This window comes from Equus przewalskii, chromosome 17 (genome assembly GCF_037783145.1).
Source record: "Equus przewalskii isolate Varuska chromosome 17, EquPr2, whole genome shotgun sequence".
Classification (NCBI taxonomy): domain Eukaryota; kingdom Metazoa; phylum Chordata; class Mammalia; order Perissodactyla; family Equidae; genus Equus; species Equus przewalskii.
In genome coordinates, this window is record NC_091847.1 from 79,721,158 (window position 1) to 79,740,074 (window position 18,917).

At 39.4% G+C, this 18,917-nt stretch overlaps 1 protein-coding gene across 5 annotated transcripts in view; it reads left to right on the forward strand.

The window, feature by feature from the left end:
- The window catches only part of ZDBF2 (zinc finger DBF-type containing 2), a 30,821-nt gene extending 12,258 nt beyond the window's left edge, over window positions 1-18,563 (forward strand). For 3 of the 5 annotated variants that reach the window (XM_070581769.1, XM_070581771.1, XM_070581770.1), the window contains 2 exons: window positions 3,618-3,745; window positions 6,826-18,563. In XM_070581769.1, coding sequence (XP_070437870.1) covers window positions 3,618-3,745; window positions 6,826-13,786 — 7,089 coding nt within the window. In that variant the 3' untranslated portion in view covers window positions 13,787-18,563. The remainder of the gene's footprint in view (window positions 1-3,617; window positions 3,746-6,825) is intronic. The other 2 variants (XM_070581772.1, XM_070581774.1) reach the window with 1 other exon arrangement.
- The last annotated feature ends 354 nt before the right edge of the window (window positions 18,564-18,917 follow it).

The window sequence follows — 18,917 nt, forward strand, 5'->3', positions numbered from 1 at the left end:
AACCAGAAACAGACAAATATATGGATATCTGATTTGTGACAAAGGTGGCACTGAAGAGCAATGAGGACAAGACTTTCTTCAATAAATGATACTGGATCCATTGGGTATCCACATGCAGGAAAAAATGAAACTTTATTGCTAAATCATCCTGGATACAAAAATCGATTCCAGGTAGGTGGTAGATGTAAATATTGTAGGTAAAACAATAAAGTTTCTAGAAACATGTAGGAGAAAATCTTTGTGACTTTGAGGTAGAGGGAGATTTCTTAAACTGGTCACAAAAAGCACTGACAAAAAAATTGGTGAACTGAACTGCAATAAAATTAAGAAACAATGGAAGATGATTAAGAAAGTGAAAAAGCATGTTGTAACTATTCCTAGGGAAGATATTAGATTTACTTTGTGTGTGTATGTGTGCGTGTGTGTTTGTGCACATACCAATAAAACTTTATTTATGAACACCGAAAAAAAAAAGAAGGTGAAAAGGCAAGCCACAGAGAGGGCAATGATACTTGAAACACATGTAATTGAGGAAAGAGCTTGTGTCCAGAGTAAATGAAGGATTCCTATGACTCTCTGGAAAAAAAGAGAAAATCCGTTTGAAAACAGGAGGAGACCTGAACAGACACATCGTGAAAAAGGATCTTCAAGTGGCCAGTAAACATGAAAAGCCATCACAACAATCGCAAATTAAAGCCACAACGATATAACTTCAACCTCCCTCTACAATAGTTAAAATTATAGAGACGGACAGTGGCGAGTGCTGGTGAGGAAGCAGAGCGGTGGAGACTATGATACCCTGCGGGTGGGGGTGTAAATTCCAGCCACTTTGGAAGACTTTGGCGGTGAGTGCTAAAGCTGAACATACGCAAACCTTATGACCCAGAAGTTCCACTCCTAGTAATATACTCCACAAAAATCCGTGCATACAAGCAGAAAAAGACACACATAAGCAGGTTCTTTGCAACATTATTTGTAATAGCCAAAAGCTGCAAATGACACAAATATCCATCAAGAGTAGAATGAATAAATCAAATACGGTATATTCATACAATGGAATACTATACAGAAATGAAGACGAACAGATGACAGCTATTATGGATAAGTATCACAGATCAAGTGTTGAGTGAAAGAAGCTGAATGCAAAAGAAAACAGAACGTATGACTGTTACCCAGCAGGGGCTCTCTGCCCAGTGTGCATGGAAGCCAATACTATGACACCAGCTTTTGAGAAAAGAAAAAGGCTTTATTGTGAGGTCGACTGGCAAGGAGACAGGAGGCAGGGCTCGAATCTGTCTCCCTGGTCCAGGGTTTGGGCGAAATTTAAGTTGGAGTTAGAGAAAGAAGATGATTGGGTAGTCTTGAATCAGTCCATATGTGGTCCTCAAGCTGCTGGAAGCCAGATTTTCCTTGCAGAAGGAACTTCTCCCTTTGTAAAGGGCTCTGGTGGCAACATTTCTGAAGATTCTTGGTTCTGGGGTCATCCTGGGGCTGTGGGTTCCCACCTGGTGCATGTGCAGTGCTGTCTCTGTTATTGAGGAAGATTTGATTAATCAACAACCTGTTTTAAGGAAGTAAAACTAGTTTAAGCTGGTCAATGATTTATGTGCTGTTTCAACTCCATTTATATAAATTCAGAAACGTGCAAAACTGATCCGTAGTATTACAAATAAGGATAATGGTTACTTTGGGGGGAGAGGGAAGGAATACTAGATGGTAACTGGGCGTTGGAGGGACTCTGGCTGCTTGCTAGTTCTTCCTGGAGAGACGGTTATGGATGTTCTCACTTTGTGATAGTTTATTGAACTGTGTACATAGGATTTGTGTACTTTTCTGTATGTGTGTCGTATGTCAATTGAGAAAATTGACAGAAACCGCCTCCTTCTTCTGGGCTGTGTAGGGTGGCGTTGACTGTAGTTTATGTAGGTGCGGTTCTCCGTTCGCGTTGTTTTTAAGTTTCTAGCCAGGCAAAGGGGACCAGATGGGATTTTGACTGAAGCTTTAGTTGTTACCTTGCACGTTTGTCCGCTTCATCATGGGCAGGCTGGCTCTGCTGACGGGTCCCTGACGAGGGGAGCTGTGTGGCCGGAGCATCCTGAGACACTCGGAATTTAGATGGTTCCTGGGACTAAGGCAGCACGAGAGGGGCCCCTGAGTCAGCATGGAGGGAAGTAATTCCAGGAGTGGGAATAGTGCTCAGGAGCTAGCAGCCTAAGTTCTCTCGACACCTTGCCTTGGTGTATAAAACATGACTTTCCCCGAGTATTATTAAATTAAAACATGTTATTAAATTGTTGTAAATAACTTACGTTAGAAACACGGCATTAGCGCCGCTTGACACAATGAGAAGAGAGAGCTTTCGATCGAGTCAGACTCGGATGGAAATCCTGGCTTTGTTACTTGCTAGGTACACAATTTTCGGCAATTCACTCTCATTCTTTGTGTTTTAATCTCTTCATATCAAAATGGAAACAAGATTCATACTCAGTGAGCTTGCTGTGTGCACGGAACAGCACTGGCTTGGATGTGGTGTAGGCGCTCAGTACGCGTGAGACTCCTCTCCCAGCCCCCCTGGGGGTTCCTAAGTAATGCTAGTGAAGGCAGAGTCTTCCCAACTGGGAGGAAAATTGCAGTAAATTACAGACCATGGAGACAATTGCAGAAGATTTTAGTGTATTTATTCCAATATTCTGTTTAAGTCAGGATTTTAAATTTCTGAAGGAAAATGATGGCCTCTTTGTGAATTAATCTTTGGCTTTTTAAAATGCAGTGATCCAACCCTTTATTCTCTTTTTGACATATTTTTATTATAAAAACATGTATAAGAATTTAAAAATTATTCATAATCATGCCACATATTCTCTTCCTTCTATTTCTCTGTACATTTTTTTTCCAGTGAGATTGGCCCTGAGCTGACATCTGTTGTCAATCTTCCTCTTTTTGCTTGAGGAAGATTGTCGCTGAGCTAACATCTGTGCCAGTCTTCCTCCATTCTGTGTGTGGGACGCTGCCAGAGCATAGCCTGGTGAGCTGTGTGTAGGTCCACGCCCGGGATCCGAACCCATGAACCCCAGGCCGCTGAAGTAGAGTGTGCAAACTTAACCACTGTGCCACCAGGCCAGCCCCTACTTCTCTGTACATTTTTAAGCTACAGTTTGAGATGAAAGTGCACATGTAATTTTTGCATCCCCTATTTTTCTCTTAATATGTAATATTTCTCCATGTTATTCAAAATTCTTTGTGTTATTTTAGATAGCTGCATAGTATTACGTCTTAGGGCATGTTATAATTTAAGGATTGTACTGTTAGACACTTAGGAGATGTCCTGGCTTTTGTTATCATGCGGTGATAAGCATCTTTTTTTTTGCATAAATCACCCACATTTAAGATGATTTCCTTAGGAGAGATTTAGAGAAATGTAGTGACTAAGGGAAATGTAATATCTAAGGGAAAGATACTTTTATGGTTTTTAGATGCATATTTTAAAATTGTTTTATAGAAAGGGTATAGCAATTTATACCTCTGCCAGGAACATATAAATAAATCCATTTTGTGAAACTCTCGCTACTAATGAGTACTATCCATTTAAAAATGTTCGCTTTCTTTTTTCTTTATAGCACACATCCAGTGCTCAGCACAGATACTCGACCACACAGAGCAGACAGCGCATGGGTACCGCTAGTTTGATGGAACGTTTCTTGCAGGATGTACTGCGGCACCACCCATATCATTGTCAAGAAAGCAGGTAAAGTACTGAATGGAATAATAGTACATAGTTATATATATGTAACATAGTTATATGTTACAGTACGTGTTTGGGTAACATTCCAAGACTTTGTAAAATGTATCTTTTTCTTTTGAGGAAGATTAGTCCTGAGCTAACATCTGCTGCCAATCCTCCTCTTTTTGCTGAGGAATACTGGCCCTGAGCTAACATCCATGCCCATCTTCCTCTATTTTATATGTGGGACGCCTGCCACAGCATGGCTTGCCAAGTGGTGCCATGTCCGCACCTGGGATCCGAACTGGCGAACCCTGGGCCGTGAAGTGAAACATGCAAACTTAACTGCTGTGCCCCTGAGCTGGCCCCTGTAAAATGTATCTTTGAATCAAAGAATATAAAGTGAAATTTTATCTAGTAACTTCCTTTTGCAATATTTTTTTAGTTTTCCCAGGCTAAGTAACAAATTTCACTATAAATACATTATATGCAATTTATATGCAATGTGTATACGTATACACCAGTAGCATCTGAGAGAGCTCATTTTCTGTCACTCTTGACACACTGGGAATATCATCTTCTTTTTTTGTCCCCTCTAACATAATAGGCCAAAAAAGTGATCTCTTAATTAACTTTTATTTATTTATGAGTAAAATAGAACTTCTCTCTCTGTATATTTATTAGCCATATGTGTATCCTATGTGTTGTTTGTTCTTATACTCTGCCTATTTTTCTATTGAATTGTTTGTACATTTTGGATCTGTATGCAATATTTATGGTGAATAATCTTTTGTACTTTAAATATGTTGTAAATATTTCTCAGAGTCTTTCATATGTCTTTCAACTGTGTATGTTGTCTTTTACTGTGTAGAAATTAAACGTTGCGGCATAATCAGATCTAAGGGGGATTTTCCTTTATGTCTTCTTTCATGTCTTTTTCTTCATACCTTTGTTTTTTGTTTTAAATATTTTTAATCTTCCTGGGATTTGTTTTTATATGTGGTGTGAGGCAGGGCTTCTACTTTTTTAAGTAAATGTATATTAATTATATCCACTGATATAAAATGTCACCTATAGCATAAACTAAATCCTGTATTTGTGTATCTGTATCTGTATGTCTATTTATATCTATATTTCTGATTTGGAATACTGTATTCTTTCCTTGAGTTTTTTTAATCCCATACCAACACCACGTAATTTATGTTTATAAGCTTTATAACATAGAGTTTTTCTTTTAAATTTTTTCTCTCTTCCCCCCTTGTCTAGACATTGTAGATTTTCTATTGTTTTAGCCTTCACGAAACACAGCTCTTGCTTTATTTTCGTTTCCTATTTAGTGGTTTTTCTTTTTCTTAATTTATTTCTTTGACTTTCTTGAGGGAGGATTAGGTTATTTTTCCATCTTCTTGAATTAGGTACTCATTTGGTTAATTTATGTTTACTAATTCTTTTTTTTTTAATTTTAATTTTTTGATGAGGTAGATTGGCCCTGAGCTAACATCTGTACCAGTCTTCCTCTGTTTTTTGTATGTGAGATGCCACCACAGCATGACATGATGAGTGATGTGTAGGTCCAGACCTGGGATCCAAACCTGTGATCCCTGGGCCCCCGAAGCAGAGTGCATGAACTTAACCACTATGCCACCAGGCTGGCCCCAACTTGTTTGATTTTATGATTCTATCTTGCTTTTTCTTTTCTTTTATTCTTTTCTTTCCTTCACCAAATGTTCCAAGATTAGTTTTATCTTGAGAGTGTTGTGATAATCTTTAAGACAAATGGAGATAGTCTTCCAGGGTTCTGAAAAACTAGGGTAAAGTGATTGTTGTGCTGCAATTTTATTGATTAGGGTTCAGAAGTATGGAAAATTATGGGGTTATTTTGCCCTATCATGATGTTATCTTGATACCCCATCATGATATTACTAGCTTTTTTATTTTACAAATACCAAAGAATACTATCTTAATGTCATTTATGATAATAAATTTTTATGGGACGGAAAGTAATATTTATGACATATTAAAAAAGAAGTTGCTTGTGGCTGACACATGTATGCATATCCTCTTAGACAATTGTGGCATCTCTCAAATTTTTAATAAAGGTATTTTTTAGGTGTTAATGTATTGAAAAATTATTTAGGGGCTGGCTCTGTGGCCGAGTGGTTAAGTTCGTGCACTCCGCTGCAGTGGCCCAGGGTTTGGATCCTGGGTGCGGACATGGCACCATTCATCAGGCCTCGTTGAGGTGGCGTCCCACATCCCACAGTTAGAAGGACCTGCAACTAAGATATACAACTGTGTACAGGAGGGGTTTGGGGAGATAAAGCAGAAAAAAAATTATTTTTTTATTTTTTTATTTTTAAAAACTATTTTTTAGGACAGTTATCAATTTACTGAGAAGTTGTGAAGGTAGTACAGAGAGTTTCCATATACTCACTGATCCAGTTCCCTCTTCCAAACACCTCACATCCGTGTGGTACATTTGTTACGTTAATGGACTGATATTAATACATTAACTAAATTCTATAGTTTATGCAGAATTCCTCAGTTTTTACCAAATGTCTTTTTTGTTTCAGGATCCCCCGGGATAACCACGTTACGTTAACTTATGTCTCTTTAGACTCTTCTTGGCATTGTTACTTTTAGTAGACATTACCAAATTGTCCTTCGCAGATGTTAAACTAACTAAATGCCCTTTACTTATAATGACTAATTTACTCCTCAAAACACTCTCATGGTGGAAAATGGGATTATTTCCTTTTTTTCAAGGAGGAAACTGAAGGAAACGTAGCCTTCTAGGCTGAGCAACTTGTGTTAAACTTTTTGCTATTTCCCACTCTGAAAACGATACGTGCTTTATTTACATTTTCCTCGTGTTTGGGAGCCATTTGTGTTTACTAGTAGCGGTTGGTGGAGGCACCTCCATCTTCCACTCTGATTCGCTCCCTGAAATATGCATAGTGTACAACCTGGTGTGATGGCCTTGGTCGTTTGTCCTCTAAGAATCTGGCCCAGGATAGAAAGAAAAGAATATTTGTTATGCCTTTATTTTAACATTTTAAACAGATATTGGAATACTTTTATGGATTTTTCTCCTTGCTTTTTAGATCAATGCAAAATGAGAGACATACGAATATTGTGTCACCTCCTGAAGTGGTCCCTATTAATGATTTTGTTCCTGAAGAAATAACCGAGGATGCTGCTGGATTCAGAGGAGAGATGTCCACCAAGGGTTTTGGACCTACTCAAAAGTTATATTCTAGACCTAGGAAATCTCAGGAATACATACAGAGTGTTTCAATTCGACCATCAGTTATTCAAAAACTGGAGAAGGGACAGCAGCGGCCGTTGGAGCTCATTCGTGAAATTGGGGACAGTAGGAAAGAATTGAATCCAGTCGTCATCGGTGAAGCTACAAATAGTGGACACAAGTTGCCATGTCCTTCAGTGATTTCTGACGCCTCTGCTAGTTGTTTACCTGCACGTTCTTGTGATGGACCTGTTACAACGACTGGGTTACCATTAGCAGCCCTTCTGAATTCAGTTAGCAAACATGACCCAAACAAAGTTGACAGATGCCCTGAGTCGCTGGACAGGGGCTCTAGAAATCCTATGCTGTCATCCCCTCTAGAAACGTCTTCAGTTTCATATCAGAAAACTAAAGAATCAAATAAGAAATCTTCATGTATAAATTCAGATAAATTGATTATAAAGGAAGATGTAAAATCTCAGGGTAAAACTTTGTCAACTGGCTTTAAATTCCCTGAGTTTGTGGGTACTGAAGGCTGCTTAAAATTTGAGTCTCTTTCCAAATTAGCAGTAAATCCAGCAATCAACCCGAATGAAATTGACATGGCTTCTGATAAAGGAATCTTTGAAGATGGCATTCCAAAGCGTCATGAGAAATTCTTCTCTAATTTGGATTGTACCCGAGAAGCAAAGCATTTGGTTTTTAACAAGTCAGTCCTTTTGGAACAGAAGAACTTAGTGAGTTCCGAAATGAAGTTTGACTGTAGCTCTCTTCACTCAGTATCTGATCAACCCCAAGACGCTGTACAAGACCTTTGGAATGAGGAGCAAATTGACCAAGAAGACAAGAACTGTGAATTAAGGGGTTCTGAAATGAGTTTTGATTGCACTTACTCTTTTCATTCACTGACTGACCAGTTGAAAGGGACTTCCAAAGAAATAAACCTTTCAAAGGAAGTACATGCTGATTTGCAGGATAAGAATAACAAATCTTGTGTTTCTGAAGTAAGTTCTGACTGTAGTGGCTCTCTTCAATTGGCTACCAACCGAACTCAAGTAATTGTTAAAGACACAAGTTTTCGGAAGGCAATGCATATTAGCTTGGTTGGTGAACGCTATGCATCTAGTGATTCTGAGATTAATTTTGATTGTGGTGCCTCACTTCAGTCAACTGATGACTACCTCAAACAGCCTGCAAAGGAAATAAATCTTCCTAAGGAGGTACACGTTGGCTTGGTTGATAAGGACTATGGATCTAGTAGCTCTGAAATAAGTGCTGATTCTGTTTTCCTGCTTCAGTCAGTGCTTGACCCACTCCCAGTGGCTGTCACAGAAACAAAACTTCGGAAGAAGATTCACATTGGCTTGGTTGGTAAGAACTATGGATCAAGTTGTTCTGAAACAAGTTTTGATTGTGGTGTTTCTCTTCAGTCAGTAGTTGACCATCCCCAACTGGCTGTCAAGGAAAGACACCTAAAGGATAGACGTATCTACCTAAGAGGTAAGAACCATAAACCCAGTGATGTCTCTCTTGAGACAGTGACTGATGAACCTCAGAGGGCTGTTGAAGAAATAAATCTTCTTAAAGAGAAGCATGGCCTTGTGGACATGGACTGTGAATCTCATGGTCCTGAGATGAGTTTTCACACTGGTGCTCGATTAGTGGTTGACCAATCCCAGATAGCTGTTAAAGAAAGAAACTGTCGAGAAGTAGCTATTGACCAGGAGAATAAGAGTGGCAAATCCAGTGTTTCTGATCTAAGTTTTGATTCTCATGCTTCTTTTGATCAGTTAGCTAATCATCAACCTGAAAGGGCTCTGGGTGAAATAAATCTGAAAGAGTTAAACGTTGACATGGAAGTGAAGAGCTATGGGGGCTCTAGTTCCGAGCTGACTTTTGATTCAGATCCCCCTCTGCTGTCAGTTACTGAGCATTCCGGGCTTGATGTTGAGGAAATAAGAAAAAGGCACAGTCACCTGGGAGATGAGAGTTATGAGTCAAACAGTTCTGAAATGACTTTTGATTCCGATATTCCTTTCTCTTTAGTAGTTGACCAATCGCAAGTAGCTGTTTATGAGGAGGAACTTACTCATCTGGAAAATAAGAGTAACGAATCTTGTGTTTCTGAAATAACTTTTGATTCTGACATACCTCTTCATTCAGGGACTGATCAACCTGAAGTAGCTGTTAAAGAAATAATCATTCAAAAAGAAGAGTGTGTACACTTAGAGAGGGAGAATGATGAACCCAGTGGTTCTGAAATAAGTTTGGGTTCTTGTGACGCTCATTCGATGACTAGGCTTCCTGAAGCAGCTGTTCAAGGGCTAAATCTCCATAAAGAAGAGCATGTACACTTAGAAAACAGGGGTAATGGACCCAGTGTTTCTGAAATCAGTTTGAAATCTGCTATTTCTCTTCATTTAGTGACTGATCATCCTGACATAGCTGTTAAAGAAATAAACCATCAGAAAGAAGAACATGTAAACTTAGAAGATAAGGGTAATGAGTTAAGTGTTTCTGAAACAAGTTTGGATTGCCGTATCCCTCTTCAGTCAGCGACTTACAAACCTGGGGTAGTTGTTACAGAAATACGGCTTCAAAAAGAAAAGCACGCTAAAATCAAAGGTAGAAGTGCTGAATTTAGCAGTTCTGAAGTGGATTTAGATTCCGATGTCTCTCACTGTTCAGTGGCTGAACTTCAAGTAGTTGTTAAAGAAATGAATGTCCGGAAAGAAGAGCATGTTGTTCTAGAAAACAAGAGTGATAAATGCAGTGGCTCTGAAATAATTGTGGATTCTGATGTCCCTCCTCAGTCAATGACTGAAAAACCTCGAATAGCTGTTTTGAGGGAGCACCATGTTGACCCAGAAGATGAAAGTCCTGAATCTAGAGGTTTTGAAATAAATTTGGATATTAGTGCCCCTCCTCATTCACTCACTGACCAACCTCAACTAGCCCTTTGGAAGGAAAAACATGTTGATGTGGAAGATCGGCTGTTGTTGTGTTGTGGCCGTGATGTGGACATTGATGTGGAAGATCCAAACAGTGAACCTCGCGACTGTAAAATAAGTTTTGATTCTAATAACCCTGCTCTTCAGCCATTGACTGAACAATTTCAGGAAGCAGTTAGAAAACCAAACCTGTGCAAGGAGGAGGGTATTGGTCTGGAAAATAAGGTTGATGGACCTAGTGGTTCTAAATTAATACATGATTCTGATGTTTCTCTTCAGCCACAGGCTGACCAACCTGAAGTCGCTCTTGAAGGAATAAACCTTGAGAATGAAGATCATGTGTACTTGGAAGATAAGGGCAGCCAATATAGTGGTTCTGAAATGAGTTTGGATTCTGATTTCTTGGTTCAATCAATAATTGATCAACCTCAAATCACTATTTTGGAGCAGGAGCATCTTGAATTGGAAGATAAGCACAAGGAATCTTGTGGTTCAGAAATGAGTTTTGATTCTGATGACCCTTTTCAGTCAGTGGCTGACCAGCTTAGAGATACTGTTCAAGAAATAAGCCTTTGGAAGGATGAAGTTGATGTGGAAGGTAAGAGGGATGAGTCTAAGGGTTTTGAAATTGTATATGATTCCAGTGTCCCTTTTCAGTCAGTGGCTGGCCAAACTGGAGAAGTTGTTAAGGAGATGGACCTTTGGAAGGAACATGTTGACTTGGAAGATAAGATTGTTGAACCTAGTGATTCTAAAATAAATTTTGATTCTGATGAACCTCTTCAGTGTGTGGCTGATGAAATTCAAGAGGCTGTTACAGAAACAAATCCTCTGAGAGAGGGGCATGTTTGTGTGGATGGTGAGAATCCCGGTGATTCTGAGTTTGTTTACGTTTCCAATGTCCCCCCTCAATCTGCGGTTGAGCACCCACATGGTTTGGAAGGGGAACATGCCAGTCTGGATGATAAGAGCAGTGATCCTTGTGATCCTGAAATCAATTTTGCTTCTGATGATCCTCTTCAGTCAGTGGCTGACCGGCCTCAGAAAGCCGTTAAAGGAGTAAGTCTTTGGAGAGAAGACCGTGTTTACCTGGCAGAGAGGAGCTATAAATTAGCAGACTTTGAAGTAAGTTATGATTCTGATGTTCCCGTTCATGTTGTGGCTGATCAGTCTCCTGTGGCCGGCAAAGAAATGAACTTGCAAAAGAGGGATCCTAATGACCTAGAAAATAAGGACGGTGAACCTAGTGTTTCTGAAGTAAAATGTGATTCTGGTGTTCATCTTCAGTTAGAACTAGAACGACCACAAGTGGTTTGCAACGAAGTAAGCCTTCGGAAGGAAGAGCATCTTGGCATGGAAGAAAGGACCAGTGAACCTTGTGATTCTGAAATAATGTGTGATTCTGATGTCCCTCTTCAAATAGTAATTAATGACCTTCAAGTGTCACTCAAAGAAACAAATCCTAAAAAGATGCTGTTAGTGGATGTGGTGACCAGTGGTAGTGATTGTGAAATGATTTCTGATTCTGACATCACTTTTAAGCCAACGATTGACTCACCTCGAATGACTGTCAAAGGAATGGACTGTATAAATGTGGAAAGTTTTGATCCAGAAGGCGAGGGCTGTGACTCTAGTGATCGTGACCTGGGATATGTTTGTGAAGCTCCTCCTCGATTGGTGACAAACCCATCCAAAGAGACTTTCAAAGTCGTAAACCGGAAGAAAGACTATATTATTCTGGAAGAGTCAAGCTGTGAGTGTTACGGTTCTGAAATAAATTTTCAAATTGATGCCTCTCATCAGTCCATGACTTATCAATCACAAGGGCCTGATAAAAAAATCATGAAATATATTGACCCAGAAGATAAGAGCTGTGGATCTAATAGTCCTAAAAGAAATTTTAGGTTGGAAGCCACTTCTCAGCCCGTGACTCACCAACTGCAGAAAGCTGACAAAGAAGTCAGCCTTTGGAAAGATCTGGAAAATATTGGCCTAAAAGGTAAGAACTGTGAATCTAGTGTTTCTGCAATGGATTGTAAGGCCTGTCCTGAGTCAGCGACCCATCAAATGACGGATACAGAAAACCTTTTGAAGTTAAAACCTACAGATCTAGGAAGTATGTGCTATGAACCTTGTGGTTCTGCAGTGAATTTTCAGTGTGATCCCTCTCTTTGGTCTGACACTGACCAGACTCAAGAAGTTGTTAATACGAAGCTGTCTTTTGACACGAAAGAAACGAATCATAATTCCCATTTGAGCTCTGTTCCTGTAGTTGATTCTATAAGGAACTTGGAAGAAGCAAAAGGGATCATGGAAGATAATCCTGATGAACCAGTTCTTGAGGACTTGCCTCATGTCCCTCCTTCATTTGTGGGGAAAACATGGTCTCAAATAATGAGAGAAGATGACATAAAAATTAATGCTCTTGTGAAGGAATTTAAGGAAGGCCGTTTCCATTGTTACTTCGATGATGACTGTGAAACCAGGAACATTAAAAAAAAAAACTTGAATGAAGGAAAAAAGAGTACCTGGGCTGACCTCGATCAGGACACTGCATCAATTCAAGTTCTCTCAGAATGCGATGCTAATGCAGGTGGTGTTTTGGATCTTGATGCCTTTTCGGTGGCCTTCCATAAACCTAGCCATCATTCTACAGCAAAGATGCCTTCTGAGCAAACATGGCGGGTGGCGTCTCGATGCCAGGCTGTCAAAGTCAGCCATGGAACTCAAACCAATCTCATGAGACACCCAGCGACGAAAAGAAAATTCATTAGAGAAGATGAAGACTCACCAGTAAGGAAGGACAGAAAAACAAAAAAAGTCAAAATTGGAACAGTTGAATTTCCTGATTCATATGTTCAAGTTATGAAGCCTTTGCAGCCCAATGCCTTAGTCTATGTTCTTTCTTCCAATATGAAGCTGAAGGAAGGTGAATCCTTCAACTTGTCTAAAATGAGGCGCCAAAGGGATGTAAATAATCGGAATATTAGCATACGCTACAAATATAAACAGAGTTCCTTTAGTTATTATGACCCATTGAGTAAGCAAATTATAATTGATCCTTCTCTGAACCTAGACGTGCCAGAGTCACACAGGACTAACCACGTCCGCGTTCCTTTTAGTGACCTAAACTCCAGTGCAGAAGGTGATGGTGCTCGTGGGCAAAGTTCTGCCTCAGCATATTTTGTGTCAGCAAGACATGGATTAATGCCACATCAGAGGGCCAGTGGACCTTCTGTGTTTCTGGAAAAATCAGAGATTTTGAATGCTAGTGATGTTCCCGAGGAAAGTAATTTCCAATTAACTCTTTTAAATTGTGATGCTGCCAAAATTGCTCCAAAATCGGTTACAAATAAGTGTTTAGAAAGTAAAAAGAAAATTCAGAGAAGAAAGGTGACAACTCATGATAAGCCAGGTTTTCCCCAGAAGGCTTATGGACCAATTGTTCTCCAGCAAGGAAAGAGAATCACTTCAGAACAACATTCCATTTGGATTCGGACCAAACTAAATGATATAATTAAAAAGTACATTTCAAAATACTCTGTTTTTTTGCGCCATAAATATCAGTCCAGAAGTACTTTTCTTAGAACGCATCTTAAGAAGAAAACATCGGATGTCAGTGGGTTAACAAAGAGGAAGAGAGCAGCCCAGATGCTTTTGGACTCCTCGGTTCCATCCGCTGGGGCTGAGGAGCACGTGAGACCTACAGCGAGCCCTTCTCGCAAGCAGTCCGTGCGGGATCCTTCCAGTGCTGCGGCAAGTAAGAGGAATGGTAAAAAACGTTCTGGAAGAAAAGGAAGAAAGCCTCCTAGACCAGTTAGAATATATGCTTTGAGAAGTTTATGTTCTCAGGTGCCATATAAATGAGGTCTCGGGTATCAGGGAGACAGTGAGGTGACGAGGCGGACGGGAAGTGTCTGTGTTGAGGCTGGTGAGGCTTCAGTCCTGCGGTTGAAGGGTATTGGGTACTCGGGGCACATAGCTCCCCTAACTTGGGTGAAAAAATTAACCTTCAACTATTTTGCTATAGACATTGTTTTTGGGAACTTTTATATTCATTTAAAATTAGTGTTTAAGGTCCTTTTTTTAAAGATTCAAAAGCACCTTTCATCTGTTTGCTATTGAAGAGCTTCATCTTAGTTTATATCCCATAATTTAGCGCAGTATATACAATTTTCTCCGTCAAATCATGTCCATTTATTTGTTATCATTGTACCTCTCTTACCAGCAGGGTGTAATATAGCAAGAATGAATATGACAAACATTAAATGTTATTTTTACTTTTTAAAAATTGGAACAAATGAATATGGACGTCTATTCTGTGTGTTTCAGAGTGGCATTGTCAATATGGCGTTCTAACTGGATAATTAAAAAGAAAAAATAAGTGATCTCAGCTTTTGAGTAGGGATAACTTAAATAATCACAAACAAAGTATAATTTATCCTTCTTTTAAAAGCGTTCCAGAGAGTGGGATTCCGTAGCCTTTAATGCAGTTTTAAAGCTGCCGGGCGGGTATGTACGTCACATAAACCCTCCTGCCTCACTGCAGCTGCACCTGCACAGCTCTGACTTTCCGCCTGTGGACATTTGCACACACACAACCTCTGAAGGCTTTCCTGGGGACGACGGTCTTAGATGGTAGGGAAAGACCTTGCTAGTGAGGCGAGGCTCGTCCCCTCCGCTATTCCCTCCTCCAGAAGGGTTGGCGGCTTGGTATGAAAGTCGGGGTTATCTTATGGCCTTCTCTCTTAAAAATATTTTATATATTACCATGTCATTTTTTCATAGTTTGAACTGAAATTATTGGTTTGGTGATTTGGGCAGACTATTAATTGTTGTTATCAACAAATTATAATCTTAATGTTTTGAAAGATCTAATAAAACTAATAACCTAAGTGGAGGCCCATTTTGCAAGTGAAAACCTATGTATTTGCACATGATTTTGGCATTCCTTAGACTTGCTAACTGATTGGTTCACATAAAAGATGTTAGATGTGCAGCTTTGGGCCTGAGGTCCCTGGGATCTGTTTAGATCTTTTATTCAAGGACAGCTGAGCCGGATGGGTGCGTCCTGTTATCCTGTTAGGCCAAGGCCCTGGGGTCCTTTTTGGTCATTAATGTTAAAGGGAAGCATGGTTTTCATCTGTACTGTATAAACCGTATTTTGCTGAAACTAGATCAGTGTACCTGAATTCAGAGATAAAAGCGTGTTACCACAGATTCGACGAGATAGAGTGTAATAGTTTGTTTCCAAATGTAGTTTTATTTCAGGGCCATTATCTAATCTGTGGGTATGTTATGATGATGTTATGTTGTAATATCTTTACTTCTAAATTTAAAACAGTAATTATGTTGAAAAAAATGGACTGATGTTTACATTTTTTAGTTGCAAAGCAACTTCAGCCTTGCCTCGTATGCAAACATATTTTAACTTCCTTTCTTAAAATATCACTGTGGGCCACCAGTTTAAAATAATCCTCCAATTTTAATTCAGGAATAAAACTGTCCTACCGATTAGTAAGTAAATAAGCAGCTAATCTATAAAGATATTCTATCTGTGGGTGTTGGTGCCTTTTCTTCCTATGAAGTAGACATGTAATGCCCTCATGTACTATTAGGAGCTATTCTTCAGGCTTTCAGTGTAAGTTTAAAAGAAAGAGATCACAAGGAAATAACATCCTAGGTGATTGTGATGCGTCCTGTCCGTTGTGATTACATCATGCAGAGGGCAGTTCTTACAACTCAAGTGATCAGAAACTTAAAGTTCAAACAATTTTACTGCCTTTTTCACATTGGAGACTCTTCTGAGTACCATTTTTTTTGAGGGAAAAGGTTGATATTTAAAACTTATATTACTAAAAATATAAAAGTGTAACACAGTCCTGATGATTTTTAAAAAATATTTTGGAAATGTTTACTAAGTCCCTGTAATCATTATTATTTTAGACAAGCTTGGAAACTTGAAATTGTAAAAATTATAGTTTAAATTAAGTTAGAAATGAATTACTTTCAGAATTCGGTAGGATCTGAGATGAGCTGCTTTGAAAAAATGCATCTGGGCTTAATTTGCAGATTAGATAAAACAATTGGATGTTTTTTGTGTATTCAAGAATGCATTAAATTCTTTTAATAGTAAAAATCAAATTACAGTCACGGTGAATATTTTATTAATCTTGTCCTTGTTCAGTATCTTGCACAGGTTTTTATTATAATTGCCCCAAGTTGTACAGTATGTGGACAATATTGTGTAAAGTGTGTGTTGCATTTGTGCGTTTAAATTATTTGTATAACTAGGGCTCTGAGTGACACTTTTTTTTTGGTAAAGAGAAACTGTATTTAAATATTCAAACAATTATATATTTACATGTAAAACTAATGTGAAGACTAATGTATTTTTAATAATGCAATTTAAAGAGTAAATTTGTTTTCAAAGTTATCAAGATAAAATTGATCGAATATTGAAATTTGTCTCTATTTTCTCCTCATGTTAGGAACTGTTTCTGGGAATATTTAAGGAATTAGAGAATAATGAAAACAGATGTTTATTTTGTAGATGGTCTTAGAGATAATAAGTAAGAGAATATAAATGTTGATGCTGGTGATAAAAGAGTTACACCAAAGATACACAGGTTATATTCGATGGTGTTGTTACTTCAAAGGATTCCAGGTGGACAACTCTCGGTCTGGTGGAGCGGTGGGCGGCAGCTTTTCACTTTGCCTATATTGGAAGAGTCGCTGAGCAGGACTGAGTTCAGGAGGCAGGATCCATATCGTTATTCGACACCTACTGGGGAGAGAGAACTCTAGTGCCTCCAGTCCGACCGCATGTATCATAAAGGACAAGAAAACAGGGAAGTGTGTACGTATGTCAGCGGGGGAGGTGCCTTGGGCCTCAGTACTATTGACTTCTGGGGTTTTTTGTTAAGATGAACAACAGCCTACTCTTTATAATAGAAAATTACTAGAGTAAAAATATAAGATGAAAATCCATTTTCAATCAAAGACTTTACATAGACAGAGAAAATGTGGAAAATAGTGAAAAGTCTTGTAAGTAGGGAATTACCCACCAAAATGTCAATTTAAGAAAATCAGAGGCTGAGGAAGAGTCTCACCATTTCCTTGTACTTTGTTTAGACCCTAAATATTAGGGAGATAATATATTTCGTACATTTCTTCCGTCCTTCTTAAACTTTCTCTGTATATTTGAAAAGTTCTCCCAGAGTATTTTAAACTATTCACCTTGATTAAGAAGTGGATCGATGATGAACTGTAGTTTGTTGCTGAATCTTTAAATAAGTATGAACTTAAACGTGTTTCTGAGTTTGTAATTTATTACATGCATTTTATTTCTGAGTTTTTAAGCAGGACGTATGCATGCACGCGTACATACATCCTGAGCCCTTATCAAGTGCTGGGCATTTTTCTAGGCTTTTAATCTGTACTTTCTAAGCTTTTAACTTGTATTACCTCACTTGATATTGAAAGAGCCCTTATGAATTAGGTACTGTAATTGCCGCTGAATAGCAGATGAGAAAATTGGGGCATAGAGCCTCAGTTTTGGGGTTACAAATGAGTTGTCATTTACTGTGATCACATGGGGATTGTACTTAATCCTCGTCCCATTCACAGTCCTGGACCACCACTGACCCACTAATTCTGCCTGTATTCTTTAGCCTACTTATGGACGTTTCATATAAACGGCATCGTGCGATCCGTGGTCTTTTATGTCTGGCTTCTTTCCTTACCGTATGTTTTTGAAGGTCATGTTGTCACAGGTATCAGTAGTTTGTTCTTTTATATTGCTGAATGGGATTTATAACCAGTTTTTTATGAAGCTGGTGACAGAATGCTGGCCTCCCGATAACGAATATGATAAAAGCCATTAGGTCGAGGCTGGCTCTTCCTTGATGTCTCTCATACCTGTTTTCCTGGATTTCTACCCCAATTCCAAGGCCGACCTGCTGTCTGCCTTTTCAAGTGCTCTTATCCCGTCCTTGAATGCTTCCTGCCGCCTCTGTCTCCGACTCGCATGTCCTTTGCTGCCTGTCCCGGCACTCTTTTCACTGTGCTCTGCAGACCCTCATTTTTACTGTCACCACACTACCCTGTGTTCTCAGTCCTTTCTCGATGGCTTGCTGGCAGGTAACTGCATTGTGTACGGGTTGCCCATTATCCTAGTCTACAGGTGCTGAAGAGCCATGAAGTGTTGACAACGGTGCTGGTCGTGGTGGGCGTTCTTTTTAAAGATTCCTCTCCCACGCAGCCGCAGTGCACACCATCAAAATCAGGAAATCGGCCTTGACAGGCCGTAACCCTCCACTCTGCACACACATTAGATCGTGCAGAGTGTCCCAAACGCCTTCCGCAGGTCCAGGACTCGCCTCAGGGTTGCTCTGTTGTGACTCTGTAGGGTCCTTCAGGGTGCAGAGGCTCCTCGGCCTTTCTTCGTATTTTATAATCTGACATTTGAAGTGTACAAGCCGGTTACTTTGTGGAACGTCCCTCACTTTGAGTTTGTCTGATGTTTCTTTGTAATGAATGCTTTTTTCGGGGGTGGGGGGATGACAGAATTCTGTGGGCTTCTCAGTGGATCCTAACAGGGAGCCATGTGATGTCAGTTTGAATAAACGTGGTGTTTGAAGTATCCAGTCTTTGTCCTTATCTTAGAGGGGAAGCTGTTAATAATCTGAAATGGGGGATCTCATAGAGGGTAAAAGGAGTTATCATCAAATAGTTAGATTGTTTCACAACTGAATTTTGGGGCCATTGTGACTGTGAAAACGTTGTCTGTTCTATTTATCATATAACGCATCGTATGTACGACAGTAGCTTATTCATACATTTAACAAGTATTACTTACACCACTACTATGTGCTTGGCCCCATGGTGGGGGCCAAGGATCCCAGCATCAACCAAACAGGCCTCCAGTTACTCATTTCCGTTAATTGTTAAGACTGAAAGAGAATTTCCATAGTGCTAAGTCAGGGGACTCGAACAT